General features: G+C 42.5%; 1 protein-coding gene across 1 annotated transcript; it reads right to left on the bottom strand.

Moving 5' to 3' along the window:
- Positions 1–234: 234 nt before the first annotated feature.
- Positions 235–15,679, bottom strand: tpp1 (tripeptidyl peptidase I). The gene is made up of 13 exons (XM_035415392.1): positions 15,550–15,679; positions 14,830–14,901; positions 13,579–13,718; positions 10,782–10,932; positions 10,049–10,170; positions 8,863–9,041; positions 8,186–8,384; positions 6,358–6,546; positions 5,099–5,168; positions 4,794–4,914; positions 3,207–3,365; positions 2,581–2,706; positions 235–1,581 (listed from the first exon to the last, which is right to left on the bottom strand). Exons 1-13 carry the CDS (start codon positions 15,558–15,560, stop codon positions 1,444–1,446), a joined length of 1,677 nt encoding a protein of 558 aa, XP_035271283.1. The 5' UTR covers positions 15,561–15,679; the 3' UTR covers positions 235–1,443.
- Positions 15,680–15,897: the final 218 nt, after the last annotated feature.

The following is a 15,897-nucleotide window of genomic DNA, read 5'->3' as shown; positions in this document are numbered from 1 at the left end:
GGTGTAGTCTCTGCTGGTGTGTATGTAGCACATCTAGAATGCACATTTTACGTTGCAAATAGAATACAAATATAAACATGGTAATGGGATAATTATGCCTGCAACACGAAAATGAAACGTGCACACAAATCTTTCGCACATACACCTAAATTTCTGTGCTGCGTTTATGGACCCTTTCTGCACTTCTCACTGTAGGTGCAGTCAGGACTAGAGGCACACAGATATGAAGCCTTGTTAAAAAATTTAAATCAATTTTATTTTCTTGAAATTCAATGCAGCATTGTAGACATAGAAACAGTGCTCATACTTCCACCTGTACACATCTGCAAAAAGAATGAAACTGAAAATCACACACATTACACAACAAACATTTGCAGGCAAGCAGTTTTTACTGTACACGACTGATTGCATATTACCAATTATCAGAACTCAAAGCAATAACATACTGACCCAACAAATGTGTTTATTGGGACAATTCCGCGAAATGCTGTTACAAAAAATATTATGTGGTGTGTTTTCAGTTAGAAAACAATTTTAAAAATGTGTTGCTGGCGCTGAAATAGGTCACTGTAGCGTTCCTGATTAAAATTATACAGCCTCCATCACACGTCCCATCAGCCTTACAGTCTTCATCACACGTTCCGTCACAAACACTATCATTCCATACACTTCAAATCATGTAGTAGATTAATCTGTCATTTGAAAGAATTCAGTGCATTTCATAACAAGCACAAAACACTTTCAAAAGTGATTTCTTAAATCACTTTTTTCAAGTAAGAGGTGCTGGTTAGAGTAAAAATTGTCTCGCAAAAACTACAAGGAGATAATCGATATTCTGCAGGGAGGGAGCACTGAAGCAAAGCCTTTCAAAGGCAGTGCTTAATGCCAACACGACATAAAAAACACAGCATTTCCTCACATCTAAATTGGGCTAATTGACAGATGGCATTACAGAATATAAAGTGACACCTTTAAAAGTTGAAAACCATATTTTGTGGCATTCCTGCCAATTTCTACCAATCAATGAAACCATTAAAATAGAATTTCTTTAAAATATAGCACAATCCCTGCATGCCGATTACCCAAGGGCAGCCACAGCTTTACAGTATAGACTCCATCCTGACGGACTAACAAACAGGCACAAATGTTGATTTTGCTCACTGGCTAATTTTAAATGGCTCATTCTCAATATAATGCAATGGACTGCCGGAGTAACTGTACACATTTATAGTCTGATATTAAATTAAGGAATGCAGTAAAACGTGTAGGTGATGTTTTAGTTCTTATACACATAATTTACCTGTAGATTTCCACGAAATATGATCTCATGTTAAAGGATTAAAGCCAAGTGAGTTGCATGGGTCAGTGAGAGAAGTGATATGATTGGGTATTGCAGAAAGATGGAAGGAGCAATGGTGTGCCCATGTGCAGCTCAGGGAATTGCTAATCCAGGAGAGCTGCCAGTAGTGCAGGATAATTGGGTGTTCCCCAGCCAGTGACAGGGTCCCATGACGGTGACGCGCAGAAACCCTTCCCCTCCACCTGCTCATCCAGGCACCCCAGGTGGCATCCGTCGGTCACCTGAATGCAAAGGGGGACATTTACTAGTGACGGCGCTGAAAGCATCACTCCACCCGCTAAACCCAATCAACATTTACAGAGCAAGTCTCAATAGTCAAAGGAGAAAGTGCCAAGCTAATGTATTGAGGTCTTATGCAGAACTTTGCCACAACCTAGTAGTGAATCTGTAATTGGAGTTTACCAAACTCCGGCTAGGCTAAGAGTTCCAACAACTAGAGGACTGCTCCCCGACCACAGCCTGACGGGACCTGACAATCTGGCAGGATGTGGTCAGGTAAATATCAGGCATTATGTCTGATATCAATGCGGGGATGACCACTGACATGTGGAGCGACAATTACAGTAAGGTATGTGACAATTATTTGGCCAATATACAGGCTTAACATCTTACAACAGCTATGCCCCTCCCCCTCCCCCGAAGAAGCAAAAACCAGGGAACCAGGCCCGGCACTCGGATGAAGTGACTGAGGGGGCAGTTAAAAATGGTGAGGGGGAAAATCTTTTTATATAGTAAAACAGTAGGTTATAACAGAAAATAATAATAAATGCGATTTTATCCACGGAAATTGCTATACAAAAAGGCAAAATAAATGTTGTGGTTGTTGGCCTAATAAGGCTAAAACTGTGACAGGATGAGCGGAGTGCATTGCTAAGGGACAGCTACGAGTGCCTCAGACCACGCTTAAGGAGGCGCTGGGAAACAGCTTGGCAACTAAAGGAAGACCTTAAGGTATACCTTACGACGCACGTAGCGCTACGGAGGCTCTGGGAAACGCAGCGGTTGCCGATATTCAGTCTTTGGCTGGGCTCTACTTCAGCTTTTAAGTAAATTAAGTCACCCAGTGCCTTAACATGAACTGGTAAGACAAACAGTTGAGTTGCACCAACCCTTCTATGGACACCGCAGTCCAAGAATCCCACCTTTACCCCATTCCAAGTAAAGTATGGAATGAAACTGCAGAGACATGGTACACTAGACCTGGATACATGTCCACTTACGTCGTAGAGGCCCTGGCCCAGCAGCTTGTACAGACGGGGGTTGAGGAAGCCGAGGGAGGGCAGGCCTTTAAGGAAGCGCTGGTCGTTTATCAGCGAGAGCATCCCTCCCACAACTGGAGTGGAGGCCTAGAAACCAGTGCAGACCGTACAGTGAGCGACGCAATGCTCCTGCATGCCACTGACACAGATTCACACCCGACAGTGACATATAAACAGGAATGACAGGTTGCTATTTGCAGCTAACCGACAGTCGGTATTGCTATGGTTGTGACATTTGAATTTTTCTTTCACAAACTAGAAAAAATGACCTTCTGCACCATGTCTTGTGAACATCGATCAAGTGGCTGATGAGATGTTTCAAAATATTGGAGAATCCAATGCAGAAGACCCGTCCAATCCATTTTGAACATACATCATGAGTAAACTTAAGCAAAACAGTGGAAGAACAAGCACTGTTTTTTCTTTATGGTTTTTTAGGCTATAATTACAGATGGATTACGCAACTCCATTTTGACAGATACAGCCCATAAAACAAGAATGTTGCAGTCAGGTTGACACACACACACAGACACACGGACACACAGACACACACACAAACACACACACAAACACAAGCTTTTACTCACAGAGGTGCCAGACACCCAGGGGATGGGCACTCTATTGCTGACTACCCAGTAGTTGTCGGAAAGAGCAGCTATGTCTGGGTAGGCCCTGCCGCTGGTGTTGAAGTAGGTGCTGGGGGGAAGGGCCTGCATAGTCTTCAGATAGCCATTCACAGCGCTGACCTACTGACACAGCAAGTTCACACACTGCGGCAAACTTCAACCATGAGAACCGGCACATCAATTCACATGTCCTGATGCAAACATCCAAATGTAGCAGAGTTCAAGAGTACAAGAGCGATGTACCTTGATGTACACCCTCAAGACCTTGAATAAATATCATTTTAAATATTCTTTGTAAAAAGAAAATATAATTTTTTAAAATTGAAATTTGCATATATGGAAAAGGAGCCATTATGCAAAAATAATTAAATGACACTAAATGGATTCTCAGCACCAGTCCCAGAAAATTAATTTTTCAAAACAATTTAAATACAATTTCCTGAAAAGGACCATTTAAAAATATCTGAATGCAGTATTTAGTATTTAAATATTTCTAAAGTAGTTATAATACACTTGACAACTATAAAATTATTTTTATCAATTAACTGCTTAATTACCTTGAATTCTAAAGAGGTTGCCCTTGTTAACCTTCCTGCTCCTCAAGCATCATATAGTACTTGTATTCAATAAGAATGTGGAACAATCAAATACACATCTTTGTTTCAGCTTATCCAAATATAAATGCCTGTAGTCAAATTTGTTTTGGGAGCAAGGGAACTGAAGGGTCCTGACTGACAGGGGCCCTCAAAAAATATTAGACCATGGGGCAGTGGGGCCCAATGTCAGATCATAGGGCCCAAAATACTTAGAGGCGCCCCTGTTTGTGAGATTTGTTTTTAATACTTTCAAATAACATTCGGTTTTTTGTGAGACACCTTCTTGAACACTGAAACAAATACAGCATTTAATTTTACAGTTGAGCAAATTTATTTGAATACTTTTCGGAAGAGTTGACACTAAAAAATCCCAAATAACTACTTTTGGCTGAGCTGTGCTCTCCACCTGCGACCGCCCCAGTCAAGCACAGATTGGATCCCTTAGCTGGAGAGCTGGATGTGCTGCTATTGTGACGTGTTAATGGAAATAGCAGGGGCTGTGGTCCCCAACCTACAGAAGACCAACCACCTTTTTGTTCACTGGGTGGGTGTGTGTGAACCTATTGAACAAATGTGTGAATTACAGATGTATACTTGCATTTACGTACATTCTGTGTTGTAATCAGACATGTACACTGTATGATTTGAGGTAAAAAAAAATCTTCCAGAAGGAAAATAAAAAATAACAAAAAATCATTGCACACAATTACTGACGTGTGACAGCACATAATCAAAAGTGTTTCTAAATATCGTGTCCGCACTGAACAGTAAAGTTCCACCGAGATCCAATCAACAACACACAGCCCTAGTGTGCCCATAACATACCCTGCATGACCACTACGCAGCACTAAACAGGCCTGTGGAGATTATCCAAACCACAGCAGGTACGAGAGTACGACTACTAACTACTTGAAATAATCTGGTGTTCATGCTCTTTGTGAGACACATTTACCTGGTAGTTGGGCATTGCGAATACGTTGCTGAACCCGCCCCCACTGATGTAGTCCGTAACCTCGTAGGACATTGCGAAAGGGTTCTTGAGGGCCGTCCCACCCACTGTGGTCACGTAGGGACTAAGATTGGATGAGAGCATAAGATTGGCAGATGGGGTTCATGGCACAAATGGTCAAAAAAAAAATTGGCAGTTCTAATGGCATTACCTATGTTGGAGTTTTAAAGTAGAACTACAGGACAAAATGCGGTGCACTGGAATGACTGTGACTGTAAGACTGAACGCTTCTGTGGAGGATTACTCACCTAGATGCAGGAAAGCTTGGCCTGAACACGTTGCTTTTGGTCAAGTGTCTACAGCCAGCTCCACTGTCCCCTGAATGAGGGAAGCAGTTAGTTTCTCCCTCCCTCTCTCACTCACACTCACACACACACCCACACTTGTGGAAATGCATGCTCTGAAAACATACAAACTGGACCACAAAAAAGGACACTTCAGAAGGCCGCACATTCACAACTCTGCTGTGACTAACAGTCGGACCGTTGACACAACCGATCTGAACATGATGCTCAGTCAACGCCTCCAAGGTAACTGCATCCATTACCATGGCAACAAAAGCCATGCATTCATTTTTATGCCTTTATTGAAAGTGAGCTTTTGAAGCTGCAGCTAGGAAAATATGTGGACCGTCTCCTTAGAACATTGCTTGTAAAAAATGAAAAAATAAATACAGACCAGTACACGCTGCTTACTCTTTGCTGACATCTCCCCAAGGAGAGGGAGGTAATGCACTGCACTTCAGAATCACACCAGCCTGCAAGCTGCTTTTGGTTCTGATATTCACTTTCAGCATCTCAAGATCAAAAACAATGCTTGCCCACCGGGAAATTTGAAAAACTCACATCACTTCATCTCCATTTTCTCACAAAAATATGGTTCTAACAATTCACCCCTTCTCCCTGATCAAGTCATTAAACTGCCGTCTTAATAAAACTGATATATCAATTACAGGTCCTGCTGACCAAGCTCCTCACTGTTAAAAAAGGAATGTAAGATTACGTGAAAACACAGTGATTAATAAAGAAATTGTGCAAATGTAATTCTGCTTTGGTCCGATGCAGCCAAGAGCTTAGCTGTAGTTTGAATACAAGGGGGGGTTCGAGGGCATGCCTCCCCAAAGAACTTTTTTAAAAGAACAGCTGTGAAATTAATGTTTCTACGTGGTTAGTTGGCCTATTTTGTAATACTGGGGGGATTCTATCCCCCTCATCCCCCTGTGAATTATGCCCTTGGATGGAGAATTTATTCAGTGTTCTATAATGATGTTTTACTGTTGTCCAACTGGACCAACGTTACAACAGCCATGAAAAAAACTAGTTTTTAGTTTAGTTCAATAAATGAATCCATCACTCGCACCACCTCAAGCTTTATGTTTGCTCTGCAAAGCATCCATTTGCAGACACAGGTAACCCCCCCCCCCCTTTTCTCATAACTCCTGTGTGTATGGGTCAAATCTCAGTCAAGCGGAACTGTACGGAGAGGAGAAAACTTGGATCTGGCTCACCGGAGGCAAACAGCATGGAGATGCCCCGGACTCCGGCCTTCATGAACTCGGTGTTGATGCGCGTCATGTAAGCGGTCGCCAGGCTGTCCTCGTCGTCGCCGTAGCTGATGGTGTGGACCCAGGGCACAGCGGACATGTTGCTAAGCAACACGATCCACTGCAGGAAGGGCTCCTGCGACTCATGGCGACCTGGAACGCACCCCAAAAACGAGCCTTTTAGCCTTAGCGGTCCTTTTTTTAGATACGCAGCAGAGTTGACCTGATGGCCTGTCAGCCTTAGGGTCCTTCAGTTTCACATCAATCGATGGGTTATGCGGTGATGCAATTTCACTTTAACAATGGTAAACCGCACTGCTACCCTATAAAGTCAGCTTCACATGAAGATGCACTCAAAACCAGCCACCCTCTGGGTAAGGGTAAGACGACACCCCCTGGGTAAGACGACACCCCCGCCCCTACTGGAAGTCACGCTTTTAGCAGGATTTAGGCAGCCAGTCAAATTAATAAACAATTCCGGAGGTGTCTGTTAATACGTCTTGGCCAGCCTTCGGATATGCAAATTTATCTGCAAATCACACACGTACACAAACTGCGGTACGGAAATAAGAGTGAAGGGAGGACCGTTTGAGTCACGGGCAACTTGCACCATCGCCATCTTGATACTACCTGCAATCCATCTGTCGGGTTTACGTTTCAGTCAAAACTTTGATCGCTTTACTTTCAGCTTTAATTACAGAGTCTGGCAGGCAGCCGGAGCACGGGGAAGCGGATCAAAAGGAAGCAGATTCAGGTGAGGCACACCAGTATAACGCGAGACACGATGACAGGTTCGCGCTAAAAAGGAAACAAACGCGACGCTCAGAGGGCCTGCTTTCTTCGGCGAAACGGCTCCGCGTGAGCGGGCCTGACAAACGTTTCGGCTCGCCAAGGCGTCATCGGCCCCTTTTTTCTTTTCCGGTCGAATAAACGCGATGCACAACGGGGCAGTACGGTTCGGCCGATCGGCAAGAAATGCGCTACAGTCTTTCAGCCGGAACTTAAAGCTTGTTAAGGGATTCTTGATGAACAGTTTGGTTGAAGCAAATTCGAGCAATCCTCCAAGCAAGAGCGCTGAGAACCTATGACCCCGGACCCGTGTCGGCGAGAATGATCTCTCACACCGAGCAGAATTTTCCAGTCAAACAAAAACATAAAACTTAAAATGTCGCACGGAAGGTCGAGACTCGAGAATCGCATCACACGCGGGATTACAAATAAATGAGCTCTTGAGTTTGAAGATTGTTGATCCATAACATCATCTTTCAGTAAATAGAAGCAGTTACTATAAACAATGGTACACCGTACATCCAAACAATGTCAATATTAATATGAAAGTAACCTGACTGCAATTGACAGAAGCAACACTATGTAGCGCCACAAATGCAAAACTTTGAGACAGTTCCGTAACATCAAACTTTCTTCACTTCATGGGACTAAATGCTCTGTACTAACCACTTTATGTATGGCCTTCCTCAAACAAGATGGATACTAAAATAAGGATAACATGCAATACTTTGTGATTTATCTAAAATATTGCTCACGTAGCACATTTCAAATTGGCAAAATTGCACAAATGCCAAACGCATACACACAAACAATTAACAGGCTCTTCTTGTCAAGAGGAACTCTATTACAGTGAATTTAACTAACGTCAATGTTGGTGCAGTGATGCAACACAAGTGCATAAAATGAAAGCCGTTTTAAGAATCCCTGTGAGGGTATCTGCTCAGTACTGACAATAAACCCACAGCTCATAGGCCTGGCCCACATACCGCAGCCCAGCTCTTACCCGGATTGGTGAAGACCCAGGTGGAGATGTTGGCTCCAGTGCTCATGATGTACTCTATGTCCAGGCTGGCCTCCAGCCCCGCCTTACCCCCGCCCTGGGTGCCCACCACCCGCGTCACCTCGGACATGTGCTTGAACCCCCGGCCCAAGAGGAACATGAACATCGCCAGGTCCGCGGGGTGGTAGAACTGCTCCAGGAACTGCACGGAGAGCAGGGGAAAAGCTCTGAACACGTTCTGAAATATCTTCACGCATCGGCCAATTAAAAACTCTACCAGCAAAGATTTATTTCACTCATACAGCTCACGTTACAGACTCTCAGGGATAAAGAAGCCCTCTAAAATGAAGTAGCCATACAACGTGCGAACATTATTTATGCAAGGAATCTGAACATTTCCTTCAATTTTCTTTTAGCCCGGGGGAGTTTTGCAATGTTTTTTGAGTTCTAAAACCTCGTGAGAGCAGGGAAACTCCTCCAATGTGTTTCTGAAGGCACAAGATCTCACAGTCATTAAATGTAACCACTTCTCGCTTCCCTAAGCAATCAATGAGAAAACATTTTGTGCAGGGTCCCCCCCCCCCACCATTTTCTTTTTATTATTGTAATATAAACTGATCGCCCCCCGTTTGATTTAAAGTACCGTTTCTCAGCACGTGTGGAACCATGGTTCTCCGTACCTGTGCCACCGCCTGGCTGTTATTCTCTGCAGAGCCCACGTCCGCCTCCGTCAGGTTGTAGCGACTCCTCAGGACCGTGGGCGTGACTCCCAGGTGGAAATCCGCCTCCCGCGGCTTCCCATTGGTCCAGCCTCGGCTGACAGCCTGCATCTTAGGCGGGAACCGGTGTACACCTCCCACTATAAGCAGGCAGAAAGGGACATTTTTTAAAAAACATACCGTTAAAGAGTCGCACGGATTAAATATACGTTCGGTTGACGTGACAAAGAGATCCTTGGGTTCTAGCTTATGTAGGCAGTTTTAAAAAATATCAGGATAACTGACGATCATCCATTTTTACAGCAAGATCCGTCTAGGGTAATGGGTCTTACAAATGCAGTTCATGATTGATGCGATCTTGTTAACGCAAGGCAAGCTCATTCCGCCAGATAAATGACAGCTATTTAAATTTCGCCCTGGAGCTGTTGTCGTCTAGTCCACGATCAAATGACTCGGTTTTATGTACAACGCAAACATGTAGCGTAAACTTCAATTTCGGTCCTCCATTTACGTGCAGTTACTGCACATCACACCATCACTCCATCCAGCTTTAATGGTTTAAGTTTGCTAAAATGCCCAGTTTGCAGTCAAGAAAAGTTATTTATGACTTGTGCAACTGCAGTAACATGAAGGACATGCATGACAAATAATATCAGATCAACAGAGGCTCGGCTCTGCAATATATTCACAAACATCTTTTCTTGTGTTAGAAAAGGCAAGTGCTTCAGCATCAGCACTGTGCAAACGACTGACAGCACTGGGGAATATAACATCCAATGACTCAAAGATAATTCCATGATCAGTAATAGAAATTACGTTTCTTGATTTTAGAATTCTTCTAATTGATACACAAAACAGTAATATAATATGATATGGAGATGCGCTTCATAAAGGAAAGGCACATCTAACATTTACTATTTGCACCAGCTTACTGTGGTGCCGAGCTGACATGGCCTGATAAATGTTGCCATGGAAACAGGCGGGGAAAGGAAATCGTTTTGAGTGACGGCAATACTAAACCCATGTCAGTAACTAATACACAAAGTGCAAAGCTGAAGCAAATAGGCCAGCAATAGCAGGCGATCCCCCAAAAATGTATTCGTACGCCCCCCCACGCTTTTTTCTGGTCTCTTTAATAAATGCTTACCGAAGTCCAGGTGCTTGGACACGTCCTCGTGAACAGAATACAGGGACGGTGACCTCACCAGGGAGCGCTGACCGTTCCAGTATCGGTGAAACTGGCTGCCGGGGAGCAGTCTCTCCGCCACGCTGAGAAAGAGAGCACAGCTTTCCTGTTAGCACCCACTCTAACCACGACAGGAACTGCCCGTGGAATTGGCAGGAGTGTGGAGTAGTTCTTAAGATGGTGGACTGGAGACCTGTGGGCACTTTATAGATGGCCACTCTATTGTTAAGCATGTATACCCATAATCGTTGTTCAATGGATGAAACTGTAAACGAATATAATGGCATCCATATGTCCATCCATTATCTATGTCCGCTTATTTCTGGTCAGGACCACGGGGGGTGCTAAAGCCTATCCCATCGTGCATTGGGTGAGAGGCAGGAATACACCCTGGACAGGTCGCCAATCTATCGCAGGGCACACACGCCAATGTAATGTCATAATGCATTTTATTAATTTGATTAACAGGTGGCAGCTTATCAAGTCTCGAGTGTACTTGACATACATAATGGTACCATTTATGGTACAAGGTTTTTACTGGTGTGGTTTCAATTCTACCCAGACGGAAAAGTAGTTTACCAATATGGTGCCTCGTGGTGACCTGACAATCAGTCTATGCTGAACATCTTAGAGCTCTTGAAATGTGGTGTATGATGTGGTTTTGCATTCAGTTTTCAAATGCTGTGGCTCTTACTGGGCTGTCATTTCACAATGCAGGAAGTCCTCTGTAGCGACGGACTGGCAGTCCTTCACCCCATGACTCTGTAGCCAACTCCTCACCACTTTATGAGTCAACTGAGATGGGCGTACCAGAGATGCCACTTCCTCCAGAGACAGGAACTTCCCTGGGGAGCACACATAACAGGGGGTCAAAGTTCATACAGTGTCCACAGAACCCCACGATTTCTCCATCAGAGATAACAGATTAACCTAAGAATTTAGAGCCTTAAGTATATTAACCGAGCTGATTAGCTAGCTAACTTGCCTGTTCTACCTATATCAATGGAGACATACAATCTTCCATGGCCAAAGGAGTACACCTACTACACACAATACAATGCCAAAAAACCAGATGGTCATTAACAGATCTTAAACACTGATGTATATTTTAGAATGTTAGTACCAACATTTTTCTGTTCTTTTTGAGGTGTTGGTGTAGGATGCTCTAGCCTACATTACCTTAAAATGAATGGCTCCCAGCTGTTATTTCATTGATCAGAAAACTAACCTAACAGTAGCCAGTTTCCCCACACAAGCATCTCTTTGAGCAAAGGGGTCCTGCACACATGCAGACATGGCTTAGAATGCTGACCCTTTACGACGGATCACAAACTTCACCTTATTTCGGAAAGTGCTATAGCAAACTGTGCTGATGCTAACGCTTTGATCTTTGAAATGACCCCACTGCTGCAGCCCAAAAATGTAGTCAGGTTTGATGGCAAATCCCAGCTGAGAGGTAATAGTACACATTATGTTTGCACAGGTCAGCTTTAATGTACTGTTGAGATATGTTCAGCCTGCAGCAACAGCCAGGCCAGGGACTCTAGATAGATAATAGTTTGAATATACAGTATGTCCTATTTGAGTCAGACTTTAGCTTAGAGCTGCCTTCATGATTCTGTGCATATCAGCGGAACTGAAATAGGAGTAACAAATCTTGTCGAAATGTTGGTTCTTGTGTCAGTGGCTGGTAACTGGAGGCACAACGCAGGTTACAGCAAACAAAAATTGAGGACACCATTTTTGAACTCCACAAAAAACAAACAAAAACAATGTGCCGTGCTCCAAGGGTTTCTGATTACAACCATCCAGACAAACCACATTCAGCTTGGCAAGTTAAAAGCAGATAGGCATGCTTAGGTGACGAGAGATACCAACAGGTCATGTGCTTCTTGGCTGTCAGAGTTCATAAGAACAGAGATAAATGACAAACGTGCCAATTGACCCACATAGTTCTCAGACTTTAGAGGAAAAACAAATCACATTACTCGGCATGTCAAGAGAAAGAACAATCACGAGGTGCAGACGTCTTTGGGAACTAGAAAAAGAAGAACTGAAAATTTAAGTCTATCACAGAAAATGGTGATTCATTTCACTGTCAGATGGTCACCTCCCTGAATCAGACAAAACTGGAATTCAACTCCAGCTGCAGAAAAATTCTTGGGGACAACTACTTTATCCAGTTCTGCACCACAAATTTTCAAAGGATCTGTGAAACTTTAGCACTTACAGTGCTAGTAAAGCTAGCTAGTGTTTATTAAATAAACCCTAATTAATTCCAAGGGATACTGTATTTATCAATCCCAGTGTCATCTTATCATGAAACCAACAGTGATTTCCAAACAATCGTACCATCTAAAACACTGTTTTGTAGCCACACTAAACCCACCAGTGCTGCCACACACTTATTTATAGCGTACATGAGCATGGATCGTCATTTGCTGGTCTACATCCAGCAGCTGAAGCTGCACCTAATGGCCAAATACAGCTTCCACATTTTTAGCCAAGTCTTTTCTTGTCAGATTTAATTCACAGAGGAAGAAACCGTGCTCAAACCGGCTGTGAGCAGGTGCAGCCAGAAAATATCAAAACTTGATCAATGGACAAGCTTGACTCTTGCTCTCAGTAAAAATATTTGGATTTCATTTAATCCTTCTCTATAAAAACCACTGATGTTTTGGTCGTACTGTCAGGCCTTCATCAGATGGTTTTTAACAGATATGGATTAAATTAAATCAAAATATTTTACTGAGAGCAAGAGTCAAGCCTGTCCATTGATCAGTTTTAATTAAAAAAAATGTTTTTATTAAAATATATTTTTTCAGTCAGTTTAATATGGACATGTAGCCAAATATTAGTTCAACTAAATATTGGTTAGCTTAAATAAAATTTAGCTATGTTCTGTTTGATCACTTAGAAGCTATTCAGCAAGGGTCTGGTAGATTACTGAATTTTTAAAGCAGCTAGAAACAACAAGAAAATATGCTGTCATTCTCAGAAAGTGCAGATCACCATCTTCACCCGTTTTCCTGAAATTTAGAGAGGACATGACATTCTCTTGATTGGAAGGCAGCCAGTTGTTTAACAACCCAATTAATCTTCCCCTTTAGCTAACTACATTGCTGGTGTTATAAGAAACATTTGTTTATTCATTTAATCAAAATGCAGCAGAACATTAAAATCAAATGGAAGGCTTGTGAAAGACCATCTAACTTTCAGGTGCATAATTACCTTTGGTACTTTTAAAAAGTAAAATAAAAAACACCATATTTTGACACTGGAGTAGCCATTGCTGTTGTCTTTCTTGAACTGTTAACACTGAGTCAAGGGAGCATTTCCTGATTTGGCTATTTTCCCAGAAAAAAAAGAAGAGGAAACATATACTGACATTCTACATCCCAGGCTCAGTCTTAACGGTAGAATTTGTGTTTGCAGAAGTGTGAAACCGCAACCAGAGATGGAGCTGGGGGGATTGTGGACAGCTTCAGTACCGTATTGCGGCGAGTCTGGGTCTGACACCTGGTCCAGAAGCGCTCTCAGCCGATCCACATTCTGTTGCTTCAGAGCGAAAGTCAGCTCCACCCGGTCTGAGGGTGCAACTCGACCAGCATGGCTCCACTCCTCAGGTACCCTTCATACAAGGGGATGGACAAACACTAATTATTACATGCAACACAAATGTACAGCAAAAGGGATACGCTCTATTCTGGAGGACAACACGTTCGGAATACATGCAAAACTTAACTTGTAATGCTATGTATGAACTGTGTGCATCAGATGAACATGTTTAAATCGACTCAATCATACAATAACCTACACCAAAACCAAAAGGTCATAGATTTTACTGTTGCATTGGGACATTCTTTTCATAGATCAAGCACGGCTGATGGTATTATATTGCTTCTTCTACCGCAAGGTTGGTGATACATCACCACGGTTCTACCAGGAAATGGTATCAGCTACAATATAACCTCACTATCAAGAACACCTTAGGATTGGGGTTGTTTGGAACGCTGAAATGTATAACCAATATTTAAAAAAACGTAAGGGATCTCGTTAAAACATTTCTTCAGCTATAGAGAGCAGAGGGTGCATTTCCTGTTTTTTTTTTTTTAATTAGGAGAATGCATCACTAATTTCCAACCTGCTCTCGTTTTTGCTTCAAAGAGAATAGATAATGAGGAGCTGCACAAGGCATAATTGTGTATGCTACTTCTCATACCAGTTCACACCATTTGGTTAATTTGACTCACACCAGTCTCTGAGATTCAACAATACAACATATTGTTGCAGTTAACAGCGCTGAATGTATACCAAACAAAATACTTGGATCTTGGGTGTAATCCTACCATAGTCTGGTACCGACGCAACATTTTACATTAGCACTAACGTTTCTGCTTTAATTGTATTTATTGCGGTCATTCAAACACATGGTAAACTGCAATTTTCACCAAAACTGTCAATAGTAGCCTACAGTAGCTAAATTCGTCTTAAGTCCTCCCCTCTCCATTATTATAATAATTTATATCTAGCCTATTATTACCACCGAAACAAATTTTCACGTTGTAACCATAATCGCTTGCCGTGTTAGAACAACTAGCACAATTTAAAACTGATATTACATCATTGACAAAAGTCACTACCACCGAACACACATAAGGAAGTAGCAAGTAAATAAACTTCCGTTAAGCAGGTTCATTGTGACAAAGGCAGGAGCATTTAGGACATTTCGTTGTTCTTACGAAGTGTCCTGGTCAGGCTCCAGGTGCGTACTCCAAACGGGACAGCTGCAAAGTACAGCAAAAACTGGAACCCTGAGATAGGACAGGTAAAACATACAAGGACAGACATGAGCGAGATCTGTTGCTATGAAATGAAACACGACGTGTTCAATTAAAAATGCAAGTTAAGCTGTATTTTGTGTCCGCACAGACTGAATACATGGACACATGGGGACGTGATCGGTCAGACGTTTTAAAGCCTAATCTTCCGTTTCATTTTCTCTCGTGCCACTCACAATGCCGGTGCTATCAGCCAAAACAGGAACCTATTTGTACGAACCATCAGAGTACAAATTTGCCGCTTATTCTCAAGCCATTTATTATATAGACAAGGGCGTTGCATCGAGGTCATACAGCGCAATTATAGTCCAGCCTACTACGCACATGTATTTTAGTATGCTAATATATATATGGAACAGGCGTAATTGTGAATAAATTACAAAAATAACTAAGACCAATTTTCTTTTACATTTGTCAACCGGAAAACAATGCTAGCAGGTTACAAGCTCGTTGGCCAAATAGTATAGCAAGCTTGCTCGCTAGCTTCCTAGCTACAAGTCAACTTCACATGACACTCATGATCAGAAATGGGCAATACTTGTCCTACGATAAACTTAAAAACAAAACTAGACAATTATGAAGTTTGCAAATCCTGTACGAACGGGGAAAAACTCAACTTACAGTATCTGCATTGTGGCAAGGACGACTAACTGTTGACGAGCGAGTCTGAAGGCATAATCTGTATGCAACACTAAACTCCAAAATGAAGCTGTGCCCCTAATGATCACGTGGCTGTCAGCTGATTCCAATGCGGAAGTGGCCACAACCCACCTCGTTTGTTAAAGAATAAAGAACCGCAAGACTGGCAATGCTTAGTGTTTTCAGAGACATACTAACGTATTGAAAACAAGTTAAAGACAATTGGTAAGAGTTGCTTTCACTATAATGTTTTCTGAAGTCAAGATATAATTCATTGTTCGCATTTGAACTTGAAGCTGAAGCCTGGACAAATAAACTGGTAAACTCATC

Source organism: Anguilla anguilla, chromosome 1 (assembly GCF_013347855.1).
Source record: "Anguilla anguilla isolate fAngAng1 chromosome 1, fAngAng1.pri, whole genome shotgun sequence".
Lineage (NCBI taxonomy): Eukaryota > Metazoa > Chordata > Actinopteri > Anguilliformes > Anguillidae > Anguilla > Anguilla anguilla.
The sequence above is the reverse complement of the archived record's forward strand: the minus strand, read 5'-3'. Positions and strand labels throughout refer to the sequence as shown.